This window comes from Lutjanus erythropterus, chromosome 5, assembly GCF_056507025.1.
Source record: "Lutjanus erythropterus isolate fLutEry1 chromosome 5, fLutEry1.hap2, whole genome shotgun sequence".
NCBI lineage: Eukaryota > Metazoa > Chordata > Actinopteri > Lutjaniformes > Lutjanidae > Lutjanus > Lutjanus erythropterus.
This window is the reverse complement of record NC_139321.1, coordinates 23,773,988-23,801,819: the sequence shown is the minus strand read 5'-3', so window position 1 is coordinate 23,801,819 and position 27,832 is coordinate 23,773,988. Positions and strand designations below refer to the sequence as shown.

General features: G+C 38.0%; 3 protein-coding genes across 3 annotated transcripts; all 3 read right to left on the bottom strand.

Annotated features, from left to right (window-relative positions):
• Positions 1-2,065: 2,065 nt before the first annotated feature.
• Positions 2,066-12,748, bottom strand: LOC146326932 (putative monooxygenase p33MONOX). The gene is made up of 8 exons (XM_084719294.1): positions 12,541-12,748; positions 11,032-11,147; positions 10,726-10,910; positions 10,417-10,528; positions 10,001-10,128; positions 4,874-5,013; positions 4,604-4,779; positions 2,066-3,267 (listed from the first exon to the last, which is right to left on the bottom strand). Exons 2-8 carry the CDS (start codon positions 11,057-11,059, stop codon positions 3,062-3,064), a joined length of 975 nt encoding a protein of 324 aa, XP_084575420.1. The 5' UTR covers positions 11,060-11,147; positions 12,541-12,748; the 3' UTR covers positions 2,066-3,061.
• An 8,375-nt stretch (positions 12,749-21,123) lies between these two features.
• LOC146326930 (C-X-C motif chemokine 10-like) lies at positions 21,124-27,599 on the bottom strand. Its single transcript, XM_084719293.1, has 4 exons — positions 27,568-27,599; positions 21,797-21,888; positions 21,502-21,625; positions 21,124-21,223 (listed from the first exon to the last, which is right to left on the bottom strand). The coding sequence occupies exons 2-4, from the start codon at positions 21,858-21,860 to the stop codon at positions 21,142-21,144; spliced, it is 270 nt and encodes an 89-aa protein (XP_084575419.1). The 5' UTR covers positions 21,861-21,888; positions 27,568-27,599; the 3' UTR covers positions 21,124-21,141.
• LOC146326931 (interleukin-8-like) lies at positions 22,688-25,231 on the bottom strand. The gene is made up of 4 exons (XM_084718280.1): positions 25,168-25,231; positions 24,899-25,043; positions 24,596-24,673; positions 22,688-24,494 (listed from the first exon to the last, which is right to left on the bottom strand). The coding sequence occupies exons 1-4, from the start codon at positions 25,229-25,231 to the stop codon at positions 24,416-24,418; spliced, it is 366 nt and encodes a 121-aa protein (XP_084574406.1). The 3' UTR covers positions 22,688-24,415.
• Positions 27,600-27,832: the final 233 nt, after the last annotated feature.

The window sequence follows — 27,832 nt, the reverse complement described above, 5'->3', positions numbered from 1 at the left end:
TTTGCTTCACTGCCGTTTGTTTCTGCTTTGGTGTTTCTGACACACTCCTCGCTGCCCAGTTGTTTATGTGCCATCTCGCATATCTCCAAGGGAAATGTGGCCCCAGACTGAATACATCCATCTGTGTTTGTAGGGTGGACTGGGGATGGTTGCAACAGGGGGCGGTTGCAAAAGTCTTATTCCTCCATTCAGAAACATGCTAAAGTACTGCTGAGAGAAATGCAAAAAGTGTTGCATCCCCAGTCTTCCCTACTTTCCACTACTCTTTTAAAATTATTTTTTGGGGCTTTATACTCCTCATTTGATAGGACAGCTTTAGACAGACAGGAGGGACACAGGGAAGGCACGCAACAAAGGACTGAGTAAATGCAAAACGAGTTGCAACTGTCCCCAGTCTCCCCTACTTTTACCAAACTTTTACACCAAATTTCTTTCTGCTTGGCTGAACTATCATTGTCCCTGTCATGTTCTTTCTGCCTTTGTCTTGTGTCAGTCTATCCATCACTGTATTTGCCACTAATGACTGTCCACCTCCACGTTTTGACAGACATCTCTCTGTCTACACTTGCCCGTCTTATTTGATGTTCACCTTTGCTCTTGCAGCATTGCTTGAAAACCAGACGTGGACACTCAGCGGTCTGTAATTAGGTAAAGACGTGCTCCCTTTGGACCATCTGGCTAATTTCTGAATAAACGAAAGCCAGAGTTTAAGGTTGAGAGACATTTTGCCTCACGGGCGAGGTTTCTGTTAGAACTGCATCACCGCTGAACATACTGTATCTGCATCCTGGTGTGAGAGAGGCAAAACAAGAGCAACAGGCACACCCTGTAATAAATACGCCGCATGCACACACACACACACACACATTAAACAGACCATGAGACAATAACTGCTGAGAACTTTAATAAGGCTGTAAACTCATTCAGTTCATGGCTGTGCCTAGGGGGAGGGACTCTACCCTCCACTGTTTCTACCTGCTGGATTACTGTCAGCTGGCCTGGATGTTTGCTTTGATGTAGAGGGAGCTGTGTGGGTAGTTAATAACATTCAGTCATTGTGTTGTATTGTTACAAATTTAATTTGTTAGAATATCATAGTCTCCAACAAGGTTAATTAAATCAGTGCATACAGAGTAGATCACTTGATGGATTAGTTTACACAGAGACTTACATTCTTCCTGTCTGTGTAGCAAAATTCGTTACCAGATTATCAATCGCACTTTTCATTTGGGGAAAAATACATATGCAGTATGTATCATATCTACTCAAATGCATTATCTGTTTTCTGCATACTTGCTCCTGTTCTTGACTGTAATCTGATAAAGGTCTCAGTGACATAACACGAGTATTAAACCCTGTGATTTCATTTTGGACGTAGTCCGCCATCTTCTGGCCAAAGTCTGCAGCTGCCAGTTGGTGTAAACTCCCGTCACCTGACAGATCAAATTTCACCTTTATTAGTTGATGTTATATCATTGGAAATCACTGTCTATGTCCCTAAAGTAGCAGTTTAGACTTATAACTATTAAAACTTCATTTTACCTTGAAAGACCATTGAGTAGATGTACTCAATTACAATGGTGCCAAGATAATAATGTATGATCATTAAGAGTTAAAATATGGGATAATAAAATTACTATGGAATAGATAATAAAATAAAGTGAAGGATAAAATAAAGAAATAAAACATTAAATTACAATTTAGTTCAAATCAATTAAAATAAGATGCGACATAAGGCCTTTGAACAGCTGTAGTTATGGCAGAGAGCTCAGGTTTAAGGCCCTTTGCAGATTATTACAATAAATAAAAAAATTTAAACTACGATAATTTGGCCACTCAAGACAAGTCAAACCTTCCGAGACACAACTACAGTACTGCATAGGCTAATCACAAAATAGTGTTTCTTTATAATAATGCATGATGCTGCAAATATACACGGATTTACAAACAAATGTGGACTACATAAAGAAATGCACAGTATGATGAGGGAGTGGAGTATGTGGGTACCGACCCTGTGTCCTTATATTTTCTTTTGTTTGGATTAAGAGAGGCAGCAGAGAATCAGTTTTTGCTTGTTAGTATCAGATTTATTTACATATGTAAGTGGGATACAATCTCCCTTGTGCAATTACTAACTGGAATTCATCAACTTTTTCAAATAAAACAGCAGGAATTGTTTGTGACAAAAAATGATCAACTGAAAATATGTCAATTTGCGTTCTTATAGCAAGTTGAAATGATATTGTGATTAAATATGAAAATGTAATAAAGTCAACGTATCAACTACTGTCTAGAATGAACAAAGTTAATAAAGCAGAACAAATCTGAAAATACCTTAAATTGAAATAATAATAAAAAAGAATCACTTCAGGTCAGCAGTCATACTCTCTTACAAAGTCAAATAAGATATTCTTTCACATAAAAAAAAAAAAAAGAAAAAAAAAAAAAGGCTAGTATGCCAAAAGGAAACACGCTGCAAGTTTAGGCACAAAATCAGTCATACCACACTATACTCTGCATGCTTACAGAGAAAAGCACTACACAACTACAAATCTGTGAGCTTAAAAAAATACAAATGAGGCAACTGAGCATTATGAATTGAAATAACTGGTCAGTTTTAGTATGAGAGGCAATGCCAAAGTGATTAACTTGAGCAAAAAAACAAAAAACCCTGACAAGATATTTCAACAACTTCCATCTCATGCCATCACTGACAAAGGAACAAGGATAGGAAGGCAATGCATGCCGATGAACCCTTTACATGACAGAACAACAATAATAATACAAAGCTGTGCCATCTTTAGGGATGACGAATGAAGTTACTTCATATGGTTGTTTATTTGGACCAATGAGCTGGATCTGTGGGTCCACTGGGAGGACTAGCAGTGCAGGGATGTCTCCAGGGCTGGTGAGCTAATACTACAGGTGGTCCTCATTCCTCTCAGCCTCAGTGAATTTGCAGAGAGACAGGGGGGACAGAAGAAAACAAGTGAGCAACCAGAGGGAGGACAAAAATTGAGAAGATGTGGTAGAGAGGTGTAACTATGTGGCTGGTTTGGCTTCAGAAGCCCGAAGGTGTTAAAACATTCATGTCCCGAGGTTTGAGTTTGTGTGGCCGTGGGGGCGCCCGCTTGGGCTCAGCACCCGAGATTTCAATCTTGGGGGGGATGAATTTGGCAGGATCGTCCACCTTGAAGTTGACCTGGGCGTTGGTGCCGTCCATGGTAGAGGACTTCTGCATGCCAAAGTAGGACTGCAGTGAGAATCCTGCAGGAGAGACAAGGAAGAAGTAAATCTTGTCATTAAAGACTTAAATGTAGCTGTTACAGAGAGCAGCATTAATTTCATGATTACATGAAAGAGGAACTTTAAACCTCCCTTGAAAATCTTGTTTTTGTTGATGTTCTACAGTGTTGTACAGGTGTGCTCCAGGACCGTGTGACACCACTATTAGATAAGGTTTTTCCGATACGGATACCAATATCATAAAATGCCTCAGATACAGCCTGGATGGGTGGGTATCCGTAAGTACACAAGTCTTTATATAATTTATTAATCACAAAATGGGACCCTGCGACTTCATAGCAGCGTCCTGCACGCCATGTCATCCCTAGGAGGGTGAAGTAATGTTATATGGCATTCATTCTCTTAATGCATTTGTTTTGGGTTTTTTTAAAGAGTTTATCCAGAGCCAGACAACTATGCATGAATTGGTACTCAATATTGGCCAATATGTAAACGGTTATCAGGAAGGGAAAAAATCATATCAGAACATCTACTATTGTGTGTGTAGTTTCCAAAGTACAACCAGGTGTGGTCAGAAGTGAAAAAAAAAACTTCTGAAAAAATTGATGACACAGACTTTTGCTTTAACTATTGTTAGTCTTTGTTTTAAAACAACACAACACCTGTCAGTTTATAGAAGGGATCAGGAGGTCCAAACTTGTGTCTTAATTTTTGGGTGAGGTGGCATCCCTTTTGTTTAACCCTGGATTGCAGATTGTGGCTTCACCATAGCCCTACCCTGTCACTGGAACATCCCCACTGAATTCAAGAGCTATTCAGTAGCAAACAAAGTTCATCTGTGGCAGTGAAACCAGCACTATTGTATTCAGAGAAAAAACAAAAAGCAGGGGCCTCGCCACAGTTTGTGGTGGCATGGAGTTCAACCTACTGCTATAACAACCTCACTCTGGCCCTTTCATCATTTGAATGAAGGCTGGAAGAAAAATGCAAGATTTTGTTTATTAAAACGACTAGCTACTTCTAATCTAGAATTACAAAGGGGCATTGTTTTTACCTATACTCTTCTATATAATTAATTTTATATATAATTATTTTCCAACTGTGAAGACTAATATACTAGCGAAAAAATGAGTAAAATGTTTTACACAATTAAATTCCTTACTGTACAGATCAAGCACAGGAAATGTAAACATCTGGCCCCTTGGTACCTTACTTTTTTCCAAAATCTAGCCCTTTTAACAAAAATAACCGAATAGAGCTGATGTATAAAATCAACTATTAACAACGTAAAAAAAAAGTAAAGAAAATACTGCAAAACAGTAAAGACCAGATGCAGAACTGGGTGTAAATCTCTCACCTGTGCTGGTTTCAGAACCTGGGTCAGTGGGGGACTTCTGTACCACAGACCGAGTTCCAAAGAAATTCCATCTCTCTCCTCCTCCACCTTCATTTCCTCCCATGTCTGTGCTTGGGTTGGGACTGTTGAGCTCGGGAGTGGCAAGAAAAGGGCCAGGACTCAGCTGGAACCAGTTCCTGTATTCCCGCCAAACAAGAGTGACAAGAGGACATTTGGTATCTGGTTTTAGATCAAATAACTGAGCTAAACATTCAACAGCATGATACCTACCTGCGACTAAGAGCCGGTGATGAGTGGGGACTAACACTGGGGGTAACGGAGGGGGTGACAGAAGGGGTGCCAGTTGGGGTGGATTGTGCTGATGTTGTAAGCCTGTCCTCCTTGAAGTCCCCACTTGGCATTCTCAACTTCTGCACAGACAGAAAAAAACAAGCAATGAAACAGACAGAGGAAAACCCCCAGTGATCATTAAGGAAACTTGTTATTAATAACTACAGTTAGCTGATTGTTATTTTTGACGTAGGCACTCTACAAATAGCTGTGCCACTTTTCCCCCCATGTTCATGTTAAACTAACTACATGTTTGTGACTTGTGTCAGAGACATAGCATTGATCTTATTAAAAGAGCAAACACTCTCTGGACACACAAATCAGAAGGTCAGTGGTGTTTTTCTGGACCTGCAGGTCGAAAATAATAACATGCGTCAAAGATCTTCAGAGCCTATCACCTGTGACCATGCGGTGAGGGTGGGAAAACAGAGAGAGGGGAGATACAAGATATTTTTAAACAGAGAAGGCTTGTCATTACACTGACTTTCCTTTGTACAGAGACAACAGTTGATTAAATTATGGTAATTTGATGATGAGCCACTTTCTTATGAAACATAAAAATTAACTTTCTTAACATAAGCACTGAACCAAGAAGTTGTGTTCTAAGGTCATTACTGCAAATATTATATTGCTTGAAACTCACTCAGAAAATTGGCTGCTCACCCTGCAACACTATACCAGTCCAAGAGAATATTACCTGCCATGGTTTTGCATCACTGCTCTTCTGTTCAAACAATAAGTGTGCAAAAGCTAGTTTTAGATCCTGATAACGCCAACAAACCAAATACATGATCAGCCATACATGCCTTGACATTTAGGTTGATTTCTGTAATAGCCATTGGAAGAACGTCTTCAACATGCAGTCTCCATTCAATGTGGGTATATTCCCATCCATATGTTATATGCCCTTCCAAACTCATATCAGTCTTGTAAGTGTAGACCTCCTGGATTTTGGTCAAGGCAGAGACCATCATGCGAACGACTAACAGGGAGTGTCCCCATGGCTTTAAATCTCCTGTGTATTACGTGGTATCCTGTTAGAGTTCGTCAATACTCCAACCCTTTTGGATTTCAGCCAGAATACTCCAAACCAGGACTCAACAAGATTTTGGCAGTTTTAAATATGTTTTGTGTGGTTTAGAAAGTGGAACAGCTCGGGCAGTGCAGTGCATACTAGAGCTAGTGTTTTTTGGGAATTTGTAAGAGACAGAGATGGACTCTATTTTTATTACAAGTGTTGGATAAACCAGCAACAGCCAAATATTGGTAAAATGTGGCTGGTGGGCATTAAAACCCTAGTTTTTAATGGAAAGATAATGTACAATGCGAAATAAAACATTCAAACCAAGCAAAAAAATGCAAAAGAAAAAAAAAATGGAAAAAGTAGAAAAACAGGGGATAAAATACTGGAAACAGACTGATATAAGTACCACTTGTTTACAGCACACATACACAAACTTCACATTCATTGGTTCCTTTAAGATGGCAATGGTAGAGAGGTTATTTAGTCTATATTCGCCACCAATAACTTATAAAATATCATGTTAATTTGGATTATTGTAGCCATTTAACTCAAAATAACTGTGATCTGCAGCTGTAAAGAAAAGGTCAATCTCTCCACCAGACAAATATCCTTCATAAACTCAATAAAGTCTTTTAAGACAGGCGATTCAGGCGGATACTTCTGTCTTATTAAAGTAATGTTTTCGGGTAATTTACCAAAGAAAAATAGGTTAAACCTGAAAGGAATCACTCTCTATAACCTTTTGCATATCCAATCTAAATGGATGACAAGGTAATGACTGGTAAAATCTGAGCATTCAAAGGCCATGTAGCCGGTGGGCAAAAAACACATGACGGGCAGAAAAGGAACTGGTGTGGACTCTATTTAAAATCCACCTAGCAAATGTCAGGGCGAGTGAAACTACACCCACTTCGTGTATCTTATTTGTTATCAACATAATATCTGAGGGGCACAAAGAAGGCCGACGTAGATAAACATTAGGGACATAACGGTTTCATAACAGTCATGGGAGCAGTCTCTTATGAATTTTCTTGTTTGTAAATCACATTCTCATCAAGTCATTTTACCGTTATGTGTACCGCTAAATTAGCAGGCGCTACGCTACCGTGCAAAAGAGCAGCTAACGTTGCTTAGACAACGTAAGTTTAAGTCATTCCCTTTGCTCGGCTCTATTTTGAGCTCGACAGTAGTTTGACCAAAGGCTGACATCCGAATATCCGCGTTATGAAGATTCACGTTATGAGTAACCGACCGCAAAAGAAACGTTAGTTTGTTTAGCTCAGCTAGCTCGAATGCTAGCTTTGCCAGTTAGCCTTCAGTGTTGCTTTGCTAACGGCCTTCCTCCCGGTCGGAATGTACAAATATCTATAGTTGCACAGTCATTCCTTGACATACCTTTTTATGATAAGCTTTCTTTGGCGCTCCAGTCCGATAGATTCCTTCATTTTGTCCATAATTAGCTGTTTTAACAAGTTTAAGGGACTATTGTTTCTCGAAAACACAGACGATATCGTCTGTACACACCGCAGTGGGCCTCCAAAATGTCTCTCGGTTTTGTTAGGAGCTCGGTGATTGGTCCGTTTCAGAAAACTAGGGGTCTCGATACATTCAAGGGCGTTGCCTGGCAACACTACTGTTAGAAGCGCCAGTCTGGAACCACAGCATAGCTGATTACGTAATTTGTTTACCAAGATGTTATTCCATGTTTACCCTGCAATCACTCAAAAAGGCGAGGCTACAACAATATGGTATCATCATATTATTTCTCACAGTAGTACTTACCAACATCAATAGCATAATAGTAGGAAATAGGCAGCCTATAAGTAACTTTATATATTGTATGTTATTCTTATTGAACTATTTGTATATGTTTTATATGTGTGTGTAGCATGAAGGGGCTGCAGCTTACATTTAGCCAGTGTTGTAACATAACAAATAAATGAACCTTGATAACTTGTGATATTGTGTGATCAACACTAAAACACTGGAGATGTTATAGTACGTGTAACAGGACAGTTAATAGCACTGTGAGCGTTTAGGGGTTGGCTATGATGGGCAAGGAAACTGGACAAATCTAGACAGAAAAGGAAACACAACCTTAGTGCATCTGCACAGTCATAGGTATACTGTGAGGATGCTCACACTCCTCTGTGACTTTCTTCAAGCCAGTACATAATCTTTGCAAATGGTTCATATTTAACACCCAATTTTGTTTTTCTATTTGTGCAAGTTACATTTTGTTGACTGAGGATTTTTTTCAGTGTTCATGGGATGTTAGTGCACAGCATTTTGCTCATGAAACCATATTTTTAGAGCCTGTGAGACAGTCACACCTCCAAACCTTCTTGCACAGCCTTCCTCAGATATACCTGATCAGGGTTGTATTCCAGAAAGCAGGTTTAGTGAAAAGTTTGTTAACCCTGAAATGAGGGTAACTTTCAGTTCCAGAAAGAGAGGTTACTTAAACTTTGGGTCAGTTACCATGGTAGCAGACTCTGTGAACCTAACCTGCTTGCTGGCAGGTTTTCTTCAACAAAGCGTGAGTTTCTCACCACCGCCTCCTCCCTCTTACAGAACCAGACATGCAGGTTTAGACCCTCGATGATTCAGTCCATACCAAAGCAAGCACATAGCAAGATTTACTGTATGCCAGAATCAAAATCCTGGTTGGATATTAGTTTGTTAACTCAGAATAAAACCACCACATATTCTTTTATTTCTATTTTGTTATTTTTTCCAACACTGTTGACAAAAAAATACAGGGGTCACTTTGTTAGATCAGTTCCATGAAAAATCTTTATTGCACAAAATGTGTAGATTTTTAGCAACCAGTAAGAAGCTTTGGAGGATCAATTAATATTGATATCTATCAGTCATGATGTGCTTGGTCACATATAACATTATACATAACCTAATTCCTATGATATTTGAGATTATTTGTTAATATTTCTGAGTGAGAAGGATGGAGGTTTGAAAATGAGTTTTTTAAACAGACTGTGTAGTCTGTGAACATGCTGTTTAGATTTCCTACATGGATGAAGCCACTGAATGCTGTTGAGCTAACTACATATGTACAAATTTAATATCAACTGTATTCTAACAAATCACCAAACGCATTATTACTGGATCATCATAATGAGCTTGCAATCATGCCTCTGTCTTTGATCTACATATTTTTTAAACATTTAACAATATTTTATCATTGTCAGCTGCTGGCCCCTGTGTTTTGTCCAAAGTAATTTAAAGCTTATAAGCTTTAAAGTGTTATGTTATTGCCACTATCCCTGCTCTGCCTCAGGCTCTTTTTTTTTAAGACAATATGCACAGTCAGTAAATACATGCATTAATACCTTTACATCCTCTGGATTAAAATAGAGGGTGTGCCTTTTATTTACCTATTGCTGTGGTGAATTGTCCTACGTAGCTTTATCACCACGCACAAGCTGAACTCAGAGTGACCACTCTCAAAGTTGATTGAACTGACACTGATTAGCCAAAAAAACTCATCACCCATCTCAGGGTTCATCAACTCAGAGTTCAGTGTTAGGTCAGAGTTTGTTAAACCTGCTTTCTGGAATTGACACCAGGTTCATCAGCTATATCTGATGAAGGTCCGACTTCTACCTGTTAAAAGGAAGATTTTCCTCACCACTGTCACCTTAGTTCTTGCTTTTAGAGGGAACTGTTGGGTCTCTGTAAATAATAGTATAAGGAGTATGTTCTAGACCTACGCTATATGAAAAGTACCCTGAAATAACTTCTGTTATGTTTTGGCACTATATAAACAAAAGAAAGTGAAATTGAATCAAATTTAGGCCGAAACCTTGTAATAAACCAGAAGTAACTGAGACAATGTGTAGGTGTTTTTTTTTTTCCAGTTTTATTCAAGCTGTGCTGCCCTCTGACACACAGGTCACACATTTGTGTGTGAAGAGATATTTGTTCAGTTATTTCTAATTATTTTAGGGCAGCGAGAAAGAAACTTTTCTCTGTTCCTTGGCGCACCAAGGCTTCTGTTTCATTTGTTATGTGTTCATACTTACTGGCAGTGTGCCATCACCAAGCCGGTGAAAGCGGGTCTCCTCGGCAGAGAGCCCCTTGTGAGGAGAATATCCGGCGTCTGTCAGGCCTGCCTGGTGCTCAAACTTCTGTAGACTCTCCTGTGTCTGCTCTAAGTGAAGATGGGCAAACAGTTGAAAGTGGAGATAAAATTAGTTAATGTTTTAATGCTTCACTCCATTGTGGCGTGTTGATACTTTGCACTGAATATTGTTCATCCATATTTGGAAGCCAAGGCAGCAGCTATTTAGACAATCAGTGATAACGCTTACATAATTCTGTCACATGTAGCCTTGTGAAGGAATTTATCAGTGTCTTTGTAACTTGTATGTCTAGATATTTATCAAAATGAAAATAAATGTTCCTTAATTAAGTTATTCAGTTGATTTTGTTGACTTACTGATCATAAGTGAGCTCATTAAAGAGGTGGCCTTGGCTTTCACAACAGGCACTGGGGACTTGGCGGGTGGTGGTGCCTCAAACGTCAGCAGCTTCCCCCTACTCTCAATTTCCTAGTCACACAAGTTTATACTGTTAGGATTGGCCTGCGAACCTGTTATGTAACAACAGAGATGAAGAAATGAAATGTGTCTAGGCATGCACACCTAACCTTCAAGAAGATTCACACAAGCCAATACATACAACATCTAGTTCTGGCAACCACTTCAAAACAATTTACATCAGATGATAAGAACAAATGGGTAAATACCTCTGTGTTCCTGAACTTGTGCTGTGGGATGATAGGGTCTTTCCATAAAATATTGACAGCCAAGTCTGCAGGTGGCGAATGCATGGGAGCGTCCATGTGTTCATCATAGCTGATAGTGCGCCGAGCCATTCCAATCGGAGATGATAAGGCACCAAAGAGTCCTGAGGATGTGTCAGACTCGAGTGCTGAAGGACGGGAGAAAGGAAGAAATGTGTTTAGTTTTGCACAAGGAAACTAGCAATCTTTTCACAAGTTAAAACATTCAAAGATTACCGGAAATGTCTGAATATCTAAATTTAAAATTACCTGGAATGTCTCCCCGCCTTGAGGCCATTTTGACAGCAGATCAGAGAGGCTGACCACAGGAGAGTCTGGAGAGCGACAGTGTGGAGACCCACTCTTCTTTGCTCCGAATCTGAACACTTCATCACATGACATCACACCGTGTTAGTGTCATTTTACAGAAAGAATGACCTGTTCCTACGTAGGCAAAGTGTGTAGTCCAACAAGATGTTGAGGTCAGTCCTGTCGTAACATACTTGGAGAAGTGAGACTAATAAATAAATGTTTGCATGGAGGAATGCAACCTAACCATGGTTAAGTCAAAGAATGATGCATCAGAGACCTGTATTTACTGTGCACGGTGCATAGTGTCCTGTTTCTAACTCACTCCAAATAGAAGCAGAGAGTCTGGTTACAGCTCAGTCATTAATATCAGTTTATGTCAGAGTCACCCTCACATACCAGCCTGCGCATGGCAGAGAAAAACAGCAGGCTCATTCCCACGAGGAAGTGAAACTTTATTTACCAAGGAAATCTTGTCTGTCTGATACAATGGAATCTGTCGAACAGTTAGTTCCTTTTTGTGTAATATAGAAAGAAAGTCCCTCTCATTATTACTTCTCTTACAGTGAGCCTGTTGATCTGTCTTATCAGTGTTCCTTATCTGTCTTGCTTGAACTCACTTTCCATTGACATCAACTTGCAATGTCCTCATTTAAATCAAGGGAACTAAACATGAAGGAGGGGACATTTGATCACTGCTGAACATTATATGCTCTGATCGGTGTCAGACTGGTATGAGTTCTTTACTGAAGCACAGGGAAGAAGCACACTAAAACCCAACATAAAATGAAAAAAAAGGAATGCCAGCAGATGCCAGCATACTGGCTGATTTTCCAAATGTGCACAATTGTTTATTTGCTGTTGGTCTGAAAATGGCACAACTGACACTGCATCTCCCCTAAGCTTCAACAGAACTGGTACCAAAGTCCAAGTGGAGCATATAATGTCCTATAGTGATGTAATGTCCCTTCTTTGTCCAAGTCTCCAGCATAAAATGTTCTGTAGCATCTTCTGCAGTAATGACACTTCCTTCTTTTTTAGTTTACTTGACTTAAATGGACGATGATAGCATTGCAATCTGTGTCTTTGTTCAGATTGTGCAGATTAAAGTGGGTGGTATTTAGTAGTCCAGTGTACAGCTGGCTATCTGCTGTTGTTCACGTCAGCACTGTGGGCAGCCAAATAACAGTGACTTGCAAAAACAGGAACCGAAGTCACTCCATTAACGAGTGGGAATAACGTCAATAGTTAATTGTCAACTATTATTATAATACTAAAACTGATTCTTTAATTTAAATACTTAAAAAAAACATCAATTATTAGACCATCCATTGATTGGTATGATCCATAATCTGAACATGCATCAAATTTCATTGTCTTTTGTAAAATATAGATCAGTCATTTTCCAGAGTCTTCACGGAAGACAACAGCTTGTCATGCACGGCACGCTGCAGTATATTTAACACTCACCTCAGCCGGTCAGTCTGCTCTCCTCTGCCGGTGAAAGAAATTATTCCACGGCTGTGAGGATTTCTGTATCACAGTCGCGCCGCTTTGTCAGACGGAACGAACAGACACTGCATGTTTGTTCATCGGTTGCTTCAGCCATGACTTTTGGACATGCAAAGAGTAAACAACAGGGCGTTAGGACAGGCTGACAGACGTCCACACACAAGTGAACGCACCACTCCACCAGCAAACGGAGCCGGCCGGCGGAAGTGATCATCCCAAACTTAAAGCAGCCCGCAGCCTGGAACAAGTGCAGTACAGTATTAATGCTTTATGTGCAAAAATCCCGCAGTGTGAGGAAAACGCATATTTTAATTGTCATATTTCAAAAGTGAGATAAAAGGTTTGGTGTAAAATTTGGGCAAGAATTTAAATTGCAGTAAAATGGCTGAAATAGGTTTCTTTCTTTAATGTATGAAGCATGTTTTACTCCCAAAATGTGTGTGTGTGTGTGTGTGTGTGTGTGTGTGTGTGTGTGTGTGTGTGTGTGTGTTGCTGTGACAGATCCTCATTCACATAGTCATATTGTGGGTGCTCAGTTTCCATTTGGGGTCAGAGACCTGGTCCCAAAGGAAATCATCCTAACCCTAAGCAAACCAAATTTAAACTAAGAATGGAGGCGTACACTTGGTTTGCTTAGGGTTAGGATGAGGAATACAGTGGTTAGAGTGAGTCTCCAGGGAATGGATGTCAGTGTGTGTGTGTGTCTGTGTGTGTGTGTGTGTGTGTACCGTGTGTGTGTGTGTGTGTGAGATGAGCGTAGAGGATTACAGCCTATGAGACTCAACCAATCTGACCCGCCCCTGTCAGTTGAGCAGGAACACATGGTGTTGGCTGCTACTGACAATGTATTCCCAGAGTGTTCCTGCAGCTTTGGTCAGGGGCGCCGCCAGGGGGGGGGGGTTAGGATGATTCTAAGGGCCCGGGCCTGATAGGGGGCCCTTTGAGGGCTATCAATATTATTTTAATAGTATTATCTATCTAATCTTTCAGGGGACCCAAGTTTTCTGGCGGCGCCCCTGGCTTTGGTGTCTGTACCTGATACATGTAAGTACTAGTAAGACCCATTAATGGTATCTGGAAGAGTCCTCAGAGTGTGACCCCCTGTGATATTTAACATTTTAAAAACAGTGGCTGGCTCAGGCTGTCTGAGTGGCATGGGTGGAAAAAAATAAAATGGCACCATCTGCATATGGTGGGGCACCGGTGTGCAGAAAGTCGTGTTGTATTTATGGTAGAACAGTTCCAAACCCTGGTAAGGATAAAGATTCTTTCATGAGGCACATCTCTGTAAGAAAAACACACATGGAACTATGTACCCATTTAGAGGCATGGAGAACGTGAAGGTGCTGGTTAAACTACACCTGTACATCCGGACAGCTGGTGCTAATAGTTCCATTGTCTCCATGGTGCACAAGAAATTTAATTCATTTATATATTTACTGTTTATTTATTAATTGCATTTTATGAAATTTTGTCTAATCGCTATCTTTTACCTAGCCTGGGAACCAGACAAGTCTGCTGTGCTCATGTTTCATTTTCTCTGGCAGATACGTCTGACTCCCGTGCCAGTCACACCAAATTGCATCGGCCTTGGATTTGGTCGCAGCAGTCACAACCGTTAATTTAATATGGTGCGTGGTGCGATGACTGACAGGGGAGCAACACTGGTCCAGGTTACAGGTCAAACATTTCGCTGCTCTTATTGGTTGTAGGTCTATCCAATTGCATCCAATAGGCAGTTCCATCCAGCACAACACTGGCTTCTGAAACTCAGATCAAACTGTAAAACTAGGCAGTGCTGATTGAATATGGATCAAGTTCCATTACATTCCCTATTTCTCACCTAAAATGTTTTCAGGAACATATTTTAGTGTAATGTTTAGCTGTAAAATGAGAAAGATTGTGAACAAGCAGCTATTCTGTGTCCTGCTTTGAAACGGAGCAGGCACAGCTGCTTCACACGTTTCTTGCTCTTATTGGTTGTAGGTCACATTTTGTTGCTCTGATTGGTTGCAAGTCTATCTAATTGCTCCCAGAGGCATTTTAGTCTGTGTGTACTGACAATGCCCCTGGGAAATCCAAAATAGTGTCTCCAAACTAATTCAAATTTGCAAATTAGTCTGGTGATACCAGGTTATCTTTTTTCCGATAATTGTGATGCAAAAGTTGGAAAATGTGATGCTCTTAAACCAAAGTAACAGTGTTTTCAAATCACTACAATAATTTTTAATAGACTCCACACATGTCCCAGAATATTTGAGACATTTGACCATCAGATTATCATGCATCAAAGTGACACTGGTTTTTGTATTGATAAAACTTTTAAGGGTTTTAAGGGGATGAATCAATGACTTGGTTAAAAGTAATGGCAAGTTATCTTACGCATGGTAATTTTCTAACTCATAGGCAACTCTTGTCAGCCAGTGTTCTTCATGGATTAGTGGTGAGGGACATTTTCAACTCCTCAGTTTGCCACAATTATTCAGTGATGCAATAGTTTGGTTGTCAGCAAAATATATTTTCCAGTAGTTTCTGCAGCACAGATTTTCATTTTATTTCCATTTTTATTTTTTTAGTGACTTGTTTGCAAGTATTCACAACCAGCTTCAGTAATGTTAATGCTAATTCAACAAATCTGAATTTGACATTGAAAAAAACAATTGAGAGAGAGTAACTGGATCAACAGGTGTTTTCAGTTGTCCTCACCCTGTCAGCCAGGAAATGACACAGCTCTATTGACACAGTAATTCCATAATCTGCAGCACCTGACTGATGGTGAGCAGGTCTCTTTGTGTCTCTTACATCATTACTTTCAGAATTTCCTCCTGACTCAGACGGATAGGAGTTTTTTGACAGCTGTAATTGTGGACTGTACCTTTAAGATATGGTGCATTTCCTAGAAGTAGTGTCATCAGACTGCGTCATGTTTTTCTTGAGTTAGCTGCACAGTGTTCATGTTGTGGACAGACATGTTTCTGACCTCCTGTTTACTTTTGCCTCTCAGCTCATGTGTGATGTTTATGATGAGCTGCACAACTGGGCTTGATAAGATTGATGTATAGTTAATGTTAATAAACAGCAAGTATTATGGAAACTCCAGTACCTGTGTGACTTTAAGTTTTTGGTTATCATCTTCTATCAATCTGAGTCAACCCAGAAACAAAGACCCAAAATGTTATAAGCTACTTGGCAACCAAGTACTGCTTGAGATCACAGGATATGTGCCACAGACACATGTACAGTATTTCTTGCACTGGCAGTGCTGAACCACAAAGTACCACTGTTGATACAAGACACAAACAATGTCAGACTGGAAACAGAAACCACTTACTCAATGCTTCCTTGAATTTTTGTTTTATTATAAATAAAAACCAAAATGGCTCAAATGCAGAAAAACTTGGTTTTACACACATATATAAGGAAATAAAACAGAGATATATATTAGTTTAGTTTTAGTTTAGTTTATTTGCACATTATATATATATACAAAGACAAAAAAAAATAACAAAAGATTAAAACATTGTGCAGGAGAGGTTGGAAGCTAAAAAGGCTTATAAAGATACCTCCCCTATATAATTAACATTGACAACTTCAAGGTGTCAAGACTAAATAGATATAAAACTGATATACAGAAATGAAAGTATACAGGGTGCGATGCATTAACAAAAAAACAAACAAACATAAAAACAAAACAAACAAAAAAGGAAAAAAAAAGCTTATTAAAACTGCTATTTGCTCATTAAAAACTTTTTCAAATGTTTTTTGAACAAAGATAATGTAGAAATTGATTGTAGAGATATAGGTAAATTATTCCAAAGAGATGGTCCTCTGTATTTCAATGTGTATTGGTTCAGGGAAGTCCGACAATATGGAAGATGGAGGTCTTTTGAGTGTCTTGTATAATGGGAATGAATGTCTGATGAAAACTTAAAAAAATTCAGAAAAGTGCTCGGCAATTGATGAGTTAGGTGTACATATTTGTACATGAACACACAAGTCTGGTATATGTTTACATTAAAAATTGATAGCAGTTTGTATTTTATGAAAAGAGGAGCAGATGAATCAGATTTTTTAGCAAAACTCATCATTCTCAAAAACTTCTTTTGAACTGACAAAATCATATTGAGAAAAGTGGGACTTGTGCCAGCCCACACGGTGTTACAGTACATAATATAAGGATAAATTAAGCTGTAATAAAAAGTTAGAATACAAGAATGATTTATCAATGAACGAACTCTACTCAAAATTCCAGTTGACTTCATAGTCTTTTTACAGACAAATTCAATATGGTATTTCCATGTTAATTTTTCGTCTACTATGACACCAAGGAATTTAATATGAGGAACCTGAGTAATTCCAATAATGTCTATAAATAATTTGGCTTCTTCTTTTGAATACTTTTTTTTTTTATTATTACAGAATATTATAAAATTAGATTTATTTATATTGAGAGAGTTTGTTCATCTGAAACCATTTAGAGATTGATGACAGTTCTTCATTTGCTTCTTGAATCAGTGTGCCAAAATTTTCATGTGAAGCAATAAGACATGTGTCATCAGCAAATAAAAGAGGCAGGACATTATTACAAACCCTGGGTAAATCATTCATATATATCAAAAACAAGAGAGGTCCAAGGATGGAACCCTGAGGAACCCGACAAAGCAGCTTAGCTCTATTTGAATTTTGTATATTTATAGATACATATTGTTCCCTGTCCTTTAAATAATCAGTCAACCATTTCAGAGCAACATCATGAAAGCCATATTTTTGTAACTTAGCAATAAGGATGTTGTGATCAACAGTATCAAAGGCTTTTGACAAGTCTAAGAATATGCCAAGAGAATTCTTTTTATTATCTAAAGCTGTAGAGATTTTATGAACAAGCTGTAAGAGAGCCATTTCAGTTGACATTTTTTTCCGAAAATCATATTGATGGCTGTACAGTATGTTGCTCTCATCTAAATGTTTTTTAATTCTTGAATATACTAGTTTCTCTAAAACTTTAGAAAAACTAGGTAAAACAGATATGGGACGATAATTAGTAAATGTGCTAGAATCACCTGATTTAAATAGCGGAGTGACTTTAGCTAATTTAAGGTCGCTTGGTACAACACCTGTTTTTAGGGATAAACTTAGAACATAGGTGAGGGGCTCAACAATAGACAAGACTACAAGACTAGCTCTTATTTCATCATGTCCTGGACCAGAATTTTTCATATCCAATATAATGTCATGTACTTCTTTAGAGGTGGGGGGATCAAACATACTGATACGAGGATACTGCTCACTGATATTCACCAAGACGGATTCATCTGTATTCTCTATGTCTTTAGCTAAGGAAGGACCGATATTTACAAAGAAATCATTGAAGCCATTTGTTATGTCAGAAAGATTAGTATAATTTCTCACACCATCAAATAATTGAGATGGGATAGTTGTGGAGGCTTTTTTCTTATTCAATAATTCGTTAATGAGGTTCCATGTGTTTTTTATATAATTACGGGATTGTTCAAATTTTTCTGAAAAGTAGTTTTTTTTTGCAGTTTGTAGTAATTTTGTGAAATAATTCTTATATTTTTTGTAAACATCAATATTAAATGGGGTGGGACTAACAACACATTTTTTGTATAATTTATTTTTTTTAATTGAAGATCTTTGTAGACCTGGCGTGATCCAGGGCTTAGAGTTTTTAAACTTAATTTTCCTGTTTATTTCAACGAGTGGAAAACATTTATCAGATATGGATGTAAAAATTTTCATAAATGTAAGGTAAGCCAATTCAGCATTCTGATTTTTGTAGACTTCATCCCATGAGGCTTCCTCCATCAGAGCTATAAATGAGTCTTCATTTTTATTAGTGAACTTTCAACATTTCATCCTCACATCAAACTTGTCTTGTGGATTATTTTTGGTTAAGAAAATTTGAAATATTGGAAAATGATCAGAAATGTCAGTTAACAATAATCCAGAACTGATCATATGATCAAAATAATTTGTAAATATATTATCAATCAAAGTTGCAGATTTATTTGTTATTTTAGTTGGTTTGTAGATGAGAGGATGAAAGTATGATGCATAAAAAATATTCAGAAATTCAGTTGAAAAAGTAGACTCTCTTTTAAGTATATCAGTGTTAAAGTCTCCAAGAAGAATGCATACCTTTCCTTTGTTGCTTATCAGCTCTACAGTAGAGGACAGAACGTCATTAAAAATACCAACATCAGTATCGGGTGGACGATAAATACAACCAATTATAACATTTTCCCCACCAAAACTACTGAAAGTTGGTATTTCTATGAAAATAGATTCTACTTCAATTTTGTCAAAGCTGTTACTAAATTCTCACTAAACTGATAATTACTGTCAGCAAAGATTGAAACTCCTCCACCCCTTTTGTTTTGTCTTCATGAATGCACAGCATTATAATGTGACATTGAATAGGCAGAAGCTATATCATCAGTGATAGAGCAAGCACTGAAAATGTATGATTTAAAGTGGACAGATATTGTAAAAAATTGTCATAATTTTTTGGTAAACTGCGTATGTTTAAATGAAGAGTTGAAAAAGTATTTTTATGCCCTTGATCTAGTAAACTATTAGTGAATATATTGAACTCCTCTTCATTGTAGTAGCTGCATAGACCTTGGTGTCTTCTTGAGTTGAGGAAGTTTATATCTGGATCAAAGTAGTCATTATATATCATATTCTTGCTGTCAGTTAAATCCTGTGACTCAGTGGTCAAATCTTCTAAAGAAATAGAATTTGAATTATTTAAATCACACATGACAGCCTGACAACAATACTCATAGTTGCATAATATCTAGAAATCTGTTAAATTTGTTGCTGAGAGATAGCTGGGGGGAGATTAACTAGATCTGGGAGGATGCACAACTAGTTGATCATATTTCAGAAAGGCAATGTTCCCCTTCCTCCTCTCTTCTCTGAGTTGTGGCAGCAGTTCCTTTCGTTTCGTTTCTCAGAAAATTGTAAGTGTGCATCAGTATAAATAGAAGATAATTCATTGAAGTAGCTTTCTGGGGGGTCAGAGTTCATCTGAGCTTCTTATCGATCCTAGGAGTTAAATAGAGAGAGTCAGATGTGAGCTGTGCTGGTACTGCGGGGGGTGGAAGTGTTGATCTTTTTCTGTTTGTTCCTATAGAAATGTTAATGAATGAAGAAGGACAGAAATAATTTAGACACATTACAATAGTGTGGAGACGGTATTGTGAAACTCATCACTATTATTTCTATCAAATATATCTGATTTTGTAATTCTGACACATTGCTTTAAATTCCCACATTTCTACAATCTTCATGAAAGATTTAAGTGTATCTCCACGCTGTCACAGAAGATGGTTGCTGGGTAGATCTGGATGTCCTTTATTTCAGACCTGACATGCTGACACTGACACTGATATCCTGGTTCATGGACTAGAGAGAAAGACAAGGAAAAAGAACATTTGATTGCTGCACAGATATATGCTCAAAGCTACTAAAACATATCTGATTTTCTTTGTTTTACTCTTGTTTTCTGTCAACAAACAAGCCTCACATTGTCAATGTCAGAGATGTACTGGATGAAATATATAAAAACTTACGTTGAGCTTTAGAGATGCAGACTACAGCAGCCAGGAGCAGAAACACTTTCATGATGCTGGAGTAACGTACAGGTTATTTGGTGTTAAACTAAATACTGAACTGAATACACCAACTATATGTCAAATGAGATTTAATATAGGGGATTTGACTCTATCCAGAGCATGATTAACTTTACATCCGCTAAAATTTCACCAACACCAAAAATTTAACTCTTCTTTATTTGCTGTGTAGGTCTCTGACTGGCTTCTTTGTTAAGTCTTCATACTCCAAACTTAGGGATCCAAAGTTTAGGACTTACTGAGTGATATTTTTCAGGAGTTTCTCGTAACTAAAATGGTTAGGATTTAACAACCTAATACTCCTTGAGATCACAGCATTTGTGACACTGATACATGTACAGTATATCTTGCACTGACAGCCCTGAACCACAGGGTAGCACTGTTGATACAGGACACAAACAATACCAGAATGGAAACAGAAACCACTTACTCAATGCTTCTTTGATTTTTGTTTTATTATTTTAAAAAACGGAACGGAACTGACAGAAATGTCCAAAAACCAGGAAAACTTGATTTACATACAGACATAAACCTATTTACAAGGAAATAAAACATATATATATATATACTGCAAGTGCACGTCAGTATAAATAGAAGATAAATAGGCAAAAAGTTTCATTCATTTCAAATCTACAGTTGTTGAAGGTGCTTTTGTTGGGGATCAGAAGTCGTCTGAGCTTATTGGGGTTGAAGAGAGTCAGATGCGAGGTGCGTTGGTGCTGCTGGGGGTGGAAGTGAACTCAGTTGGTCTGACTAGTGGTTTTCTGTTTGTTCCTATAGGAATGACAACAAAACAAGGATAGAAACATATTAGACACATTGGAGAAGGCATTTTGGCAACCATTAGTGCTGTGATCATTGTATTGTGATGATAGACGCAGATACACATCTGTGAATATACTCACATGATGGTAGTCAGGATCTTTTTCACTGCCCTCATCTTGGGGTTCAGGCAGTAGCGAAGGCCGCTGTTGAGGGTGACACTGTTGAAACAGACAGTAGAGGTGAGCAAAGGTGAAAAAGGTGCCTTCACTTCAGCAAATATTGTGCAGATACATCACAGGTGCAGATGAGTTTTTAAAAGAGTTTTAAGTTTTAAGAGTTAATAATAGTTTTCATAATAATTGAGATGTTTGCTAAGTATTATATTCTGAGCTTTCTATTAGCACAAATAGTAAATCTGATTTTGTAATTCTGACACATTATTGCATTAAAATCCCACATTCCTACAATCTTCAAGAAATATTTAAGTGTATCTTACACAATCTCCACGTTGTCACAGAAGGAGGTTGCTGGGTAGATCTGGATGTCCTTAATTTGAGACTTTGGGGTCCTCATCTGATCCCTGACACGCTGACACAGACACTGATTTCCTGGTTCATGGACTAGAGAGAAAAACAAGAAAAAAAACATTTAATTACATTACATTACATATTGCTGCTCACAGCTACTAAAACATATCTGATTTTCTTTGTTTTACCCTCATTTTCTGTCAACAAACAAGCCTCACATTGTCTACATCAGAGATGTAACTGATGAAATATATAAAAACTTACACTGAGCTTCAGAGATGCAGACCACAGCAGCCAGGAGCAGAAACACTTTCATGATGCTGGACATTGTTGGTTCCTCTTTGGTTGAAATGATACTGGTGGAAGAGAAAAAGAATCTTGTTCCTCGTGATGAAGATGATGGAAAGGAGCTGTAATAAAAGCAGCTATAAAGCAAAGGCAGAAGATCTGTGATGGTTGGAGGATGAGGGTCAGTTTAAATACCCTCTTAGAAGGAATGATGTATACGTCTGACATCATGGGGATTTTTGAGACAGGAAAGTGAAACAATACCACAAGAAAAAACCACCTACTTATTAAACTCTCCTGTCCGTGGTTATTTTCTAGCCCACTAATAATTCAACCTAAATTTAACTTAAAATTAATTATTTAGATTTTAAAAGTACATTTAAATATTATTTTTGACATTAAGAATATAAAAACTGTTGGAACTGTAAACCTGTGTGTATAACTACTGTTATTGTGACATCAAACTGTACTTAAGCTGTTTTCATAAATTGTCATGTGATATACTGACAAATCTTTCTGGACATTTTGCCCACTTTATTTATTTAGAGACCATGAAAAACCAAGATACAAATAAATGGGTCACATAAAAATTAATCATGAAAAATATCTAAATTAAAGGTGCAGTGTGTAAGATATAATGTGATCCATTGGCAGAAATTGTGTATAATATTAATAAATAATAATAAATATTTCCATTGGTGTGTAACCACCTGAAAATAAAAAGTCATGTATTTTCGTTACCTCAGAATGAGTCATTTATTCCTCTTGAGGGGGTGGGTCCCACATGTGAACCCACCGTGATGTCACCCATTAGTTTGTGGACAACAGTTTTGAAACCTTGGGTTTGGTGTCACGGGGGTTGCTATCTTGTTTTTTTTTTTTTTTTTTTTTTGACCAGAACATGCACAATACAGACAAGAGCATGGAGATGGTGGTTGACGTACCGCGACTTGGGCAGTGCTTTTTTTTTAAGCAGGAAGAAATGCCTGTGTGGTATCAATCTTTCTCATGTTTCACCTAAACAGTACACTGAAGTGTGTTTTTGAAAACATTTAAGCAAGAAATAGGCAGTAGCAGAATCTTTGATTTCTCCATAAAGTCATCACAACCTCACACATATCCATTATCCATTGTCTCCTTTTAGGATCCCTTGACTTTCCAGAAAGGATGTTTACTTTCCTGTTAATCTCATTATGTGTGGCCTTTCCCATAAAGGGAGACTGACTGTCATCACAGGCTTATTAAAACACTGATTGTGTGTATGAAAAATCAGCCTCCTTAAAGGAACACTGTCAGAATTGATTTCAACAGTTTTAAAGTGTCTATATGGGTCCACAGCACAGAGTGTTAATTTAATTATTTTTAGACAGTTGGTACCTTAAAACTAATTTAGTGTAATTACTGACTCTTTTTTGAGTTAAAATTTTACACATCTTAACACAAACCAGTGTTGTTTTTCTCTTGTATATACTGCTAGACATTAACTCCCCCACATAGTAACTTATAATTATAGATGTAAAGTGTACATATAGCTTTTCTTAATTAATAAATATCACTTGAAAAATACAGTTTGCTGAAACGAAGTGGTCAAGCAGGGTTAAAACATATTTATTTGAAAACATGCACGCCGCATATACATTGTAAACACTTTTTAAAGCATGACAATATGGAACAAAGTATGTACTCTCTCTCTCTATTTAGTGTCTAAAATAAGTGAGCTTGTCCAAACAGCACAGCATGTTCATTATATTGCTCTTCTATACAGTATGCCGAAAACACTGCTAAAGTTAGCATTAGCTTGCTTAGCTTAGCTACCAGCTCAATAGGAAAACTTTCTTTCAAACTTTAAAGTGTAACATTAATGATGGCTCACAACTAAAAAAAAGAGAACCGGAAGAGAAATATTAATCTAAACATAGTGTTAACAGACAGCATCTCATTTTACTTACTTACTGAAAAGTGTCAAAAACCAAGGTCAAAGCACAGTCAGCAAGTTTAATGACAAACTCTGGCCTCAGTTGAGGAAGGTGTGTGAATGAAGATGGGGTGTGGTTACTTGTGCGTAACTGAACACTTTAGGAGTAACGTCCAGGCTATTTGGTGTTAAGCTAAATACTGAGCTGAATACTTCAGAGTTAATGTTACTACAATGACACAGTTTTGATTTAACAACACTGTGTTTTGACATCAACTATTTGTCAAATGAGAGTTAAATATAAGAGATTTGACTCTACCCAGAGTATGATTAACTTTGCGTTTGCTAAAATTTCACCAACACCAAAAATTTAACTCTTCTTAATGTACGGTGTAGGTCTCTGACTTGCTTCTTTGTGAAGTCATCATACCCCAAACTTGGGGATCCTACATTTAGGATTGACTGAGTGATATTTTTCAGGAGTTTCTCGTAACGTAAATGGTTAGGACTTACTTGGAATCCTAATACTGGTTGAGATCACAGAATATGTGACACTGAGTCATATCAGTATAAATAGAAGATAAATAGGCAAAAAGTTTCATTCATTTCAAATCTACAGTCGTTGAAGGTGCTTTTGTTGGGGATCAGAAGTCGTCTGAGCTTATTGGGGTTGAAGAGAGTCAGATGCGAGGTGTGTTGGTGCTGCTGGGGGTGGAAGTGAACTCAGCTGGTCTGACTGTAGTGGGTTTCTGTTTGTTCCTATAGGAATGACAACAAAACAAGGATAGAAACACGTTAGACACATTACAACAGTGTGGAGAAGGCATTTTGGCAACCATTACTGCTGTGAATATACTCACATGATGTTAGTCAGGATCTTTTTCATTGCCCTCATCTTGGGGTTCAGGCAGTAGCGAAGGCCGCTGTTGAGGGTGACACTGTTGAAACAGACAGTAGAGGTGAGCAAAAGTGCGCAGTAAATATTGTGCAGTCTACTGTTTAAATTTCATTTCACTTTCATTATCACTTAGATGTTTGCTAAATCTTATATTCTCAGCCTGTTATTAGCACAAATAGCAAATCTGATTTTGTAATTCTGACACATTATTGCATTAAAATCCCACATTCCTAGAATGTCAGTGAAATATTTAAGTGTATCTTACACAATCTCCACGTTGTCACAGAAGATGGTTGCTGGATAGATCTGGATGTCCTTTATTTGAGACCTTGGGGACAACTGATCCCTGACACGCTGACACAAATACTGATTTCCTGTCTCAGGGAATGAGGAGTCCACACTGCTCACAACTATTAAACCAGGGGTGAGTATCACAAAATAGATTTTACTTCTTTTACTCTTGTTTTCTGTCAACAAACAAGCCTCACATTGTCTACGTCAGAGATGTAACTGATGAAATATATAAAAACTTACACTGAGCTTCAGAGATGCAGACCACAGCAGCCAGGAGCAGAAACACTTTCATGATGCTGGACATTGTTGGTTTCCTCTTTGGTTGAAATGACACTGGTATGAGAAAAAAGGAATCTTGTTCCTCGTGGTGAAGATGATAGAAAGGAGCTGTAATAAAAGCAGCTATAAAGCAAAGTCTGTTGACAGAAGATCTGTGATGGTTGGAGGCTGAGGGTGAACTTAAATACCCTCTTTGACACATACATCAAAATGAACAATTATTGTTCTTTGGATGGTCATATATTCTACTGCTCTCCTTTTGGGATCCCTTTACGTTGCACAAAGGATGGGATTGCCACTATTTTCCTGTTAATGTCATTAAATGTAACTGATACTTCCCTTAAAGGAGAAGTGACGGCGTCAGTCATGAAACTAAAACACACGCAACCATCTACAGCTGACTGATTGCGTGATGGAAAATCAGCCTCCTTGGAGGAACACTGTCAGAAATAATTTCAACACTTTTGTGTCCACGAGTCCACACCACAGAGAGTTAATTTAATTCTTTTTGGAAAGCTGGTACCTTAACTCTTATTTAATGTAGTTATTGAGTCTTTATGGAGTTAAAACTCAGCACTTCTTAACACCAACCAGTGTTACTTTTTCTCGTCCCACTGCCTCAGCATGCCCGTCGTCAGACTCTCCACGCCTCCTCTGGACTCTGCGTTGTGATTTTTTAGGTTGGTAGTGGAGTGATGTGCGGAGAGGAGGAGGAGGCAACTAGACGCAGGATTCAGGATTGTGATTTGACACCTTGGCTGAACTATATTTCACAGAAACACTGTTTTCTGTCACAATGGCTGCTGGCTTGTGGGGCAAGTGAAAGTAAACTTTTTAGAAACAAATCTTTTACTCAAAAAATAATAAATCTCTTACTCAACAAAAATAAATAACATTAAAAACATATATCACATGAAAAATAAACGTTACTGTCTAATTAAATTATATACAGCATTCGGAAAGTAGTAAATCAATATGACATTACATTTTCAAATAAAGTACTAAATAAACAGAAAAGTGAATGCTCCATCCTGTCCAGAGGAGTGTAACTACGAAGCGAGATTAATGTGTTAGTGAGCTATGTTGAGTCTAAATCCAGGATTTTCAGTGTCACGAAGGTGGTTCTCTTCTAACCTGCTAGATCACCATGGTAACTGATGCTAAACTCATAACCTGGTCAGGAGCAGGTTATGTTCAGAGTTTATGATTAAATCGTCTGTAAAACGCGCCGTTCTTTAACTAATTATTGTCCTAACAAGACTGTTCATGAGCGATATAGCTTTTAAACTGAGGGGAGACATTAAAAATGAAAAATTACTGAGCTGTATGTTCGTAATATCACCGAATAAATCCATATAATGAAAAAATGTAACAGCGGCAGAAACTGTCTGCATCGCGCTGTCATGGTAACCCCCGTTTGGTGATGCAGAGTCATTTTTCCCGTTTGCTCCAGATCATATTAACACTTTAAATTGACATGGTATATAATCCACACAGTAAAATAATGATGAAGCAACTACAGACGCTTTGAATACTTCTTACTGTTATCTGTTTTGTTTTGGTGATGTTGCAGCTCAGATCACTGATCAGAAAATTCATCATCATTTATCACAGACAATCTTAAATCAGTTACACTCATTTTACGTTGGTTTGGTCAAAAACTTCAGTGATGTCCACGTCTCTGTCATCATAGGACAGTGTCAGACAGACTTCATCATGTTTAAATCTGCTGTATGGAGTTTTATTGTTTAATGTGCAGTTTTCATGTTAGAATAAACAACAGCATTAAGACCGCATTTAGTCCATCAGTCATTTTCTGACATCATTCTTCTTCTCCTGCTTTATTTGCAGCAACAGTGTTGCTTTTTGCCGTAATGTATTTAGTATGTTTTCCACAGCTCATAATTATAACAACTTGATGATTTTGACTTAAGTGGCTCGCGATCGCCTCATTTCATGTGGAAGAAGAGTCAAATGAGCAACAGACGGACCCTTTTATGTGAGCAGAGTCTGAAGACGAAAGCCTGGATTAACAAAGTGAGTTGATAACCACCGTCGTGATAACCGTTATCTCTGATTGAGGTTTTAGGATTTGTCGATCCAGATCATGCAGAGAAAGCCTGGCTGTGTTGAGCTTGCTTCGTAGTACAGCCCAGAATCAGCTGTTTACTTATATACAGGATGGCAGCCACGCTCACAGCCACACCTCACCAAACTCATAAAACGGTTAAAAACACGGTTAATTATCTTTCAAACTTTCGCCTGACATGTAAATAAACAGTACACATGAACACGTGAACGTAATGGGTGGTTTTAGTGCTGATATTGAAACACAATGCAGGAAGCCGTTATAGTGCTTACCTTGCAGGGAAGTGAAAATAAAGTCTGAAAAACTTAACATCCCAGAAAGAGCAAGTTTCCAAGATACGGTGTCCCGGAAGGGATAGACAGAACGAATTGCCAAATCTGCTGTGGAATATACAGCACAAGAGGCTACTGCCTTACATCTATCTACCGTTAGACATTAATCCTCCTACACAGTAACTTGTAATATACAGATGTTACCCTCATATTAACACTGCATGGTGTAGCTTTTCTTAATTTCTAAAAATCACTTGAAAAATAC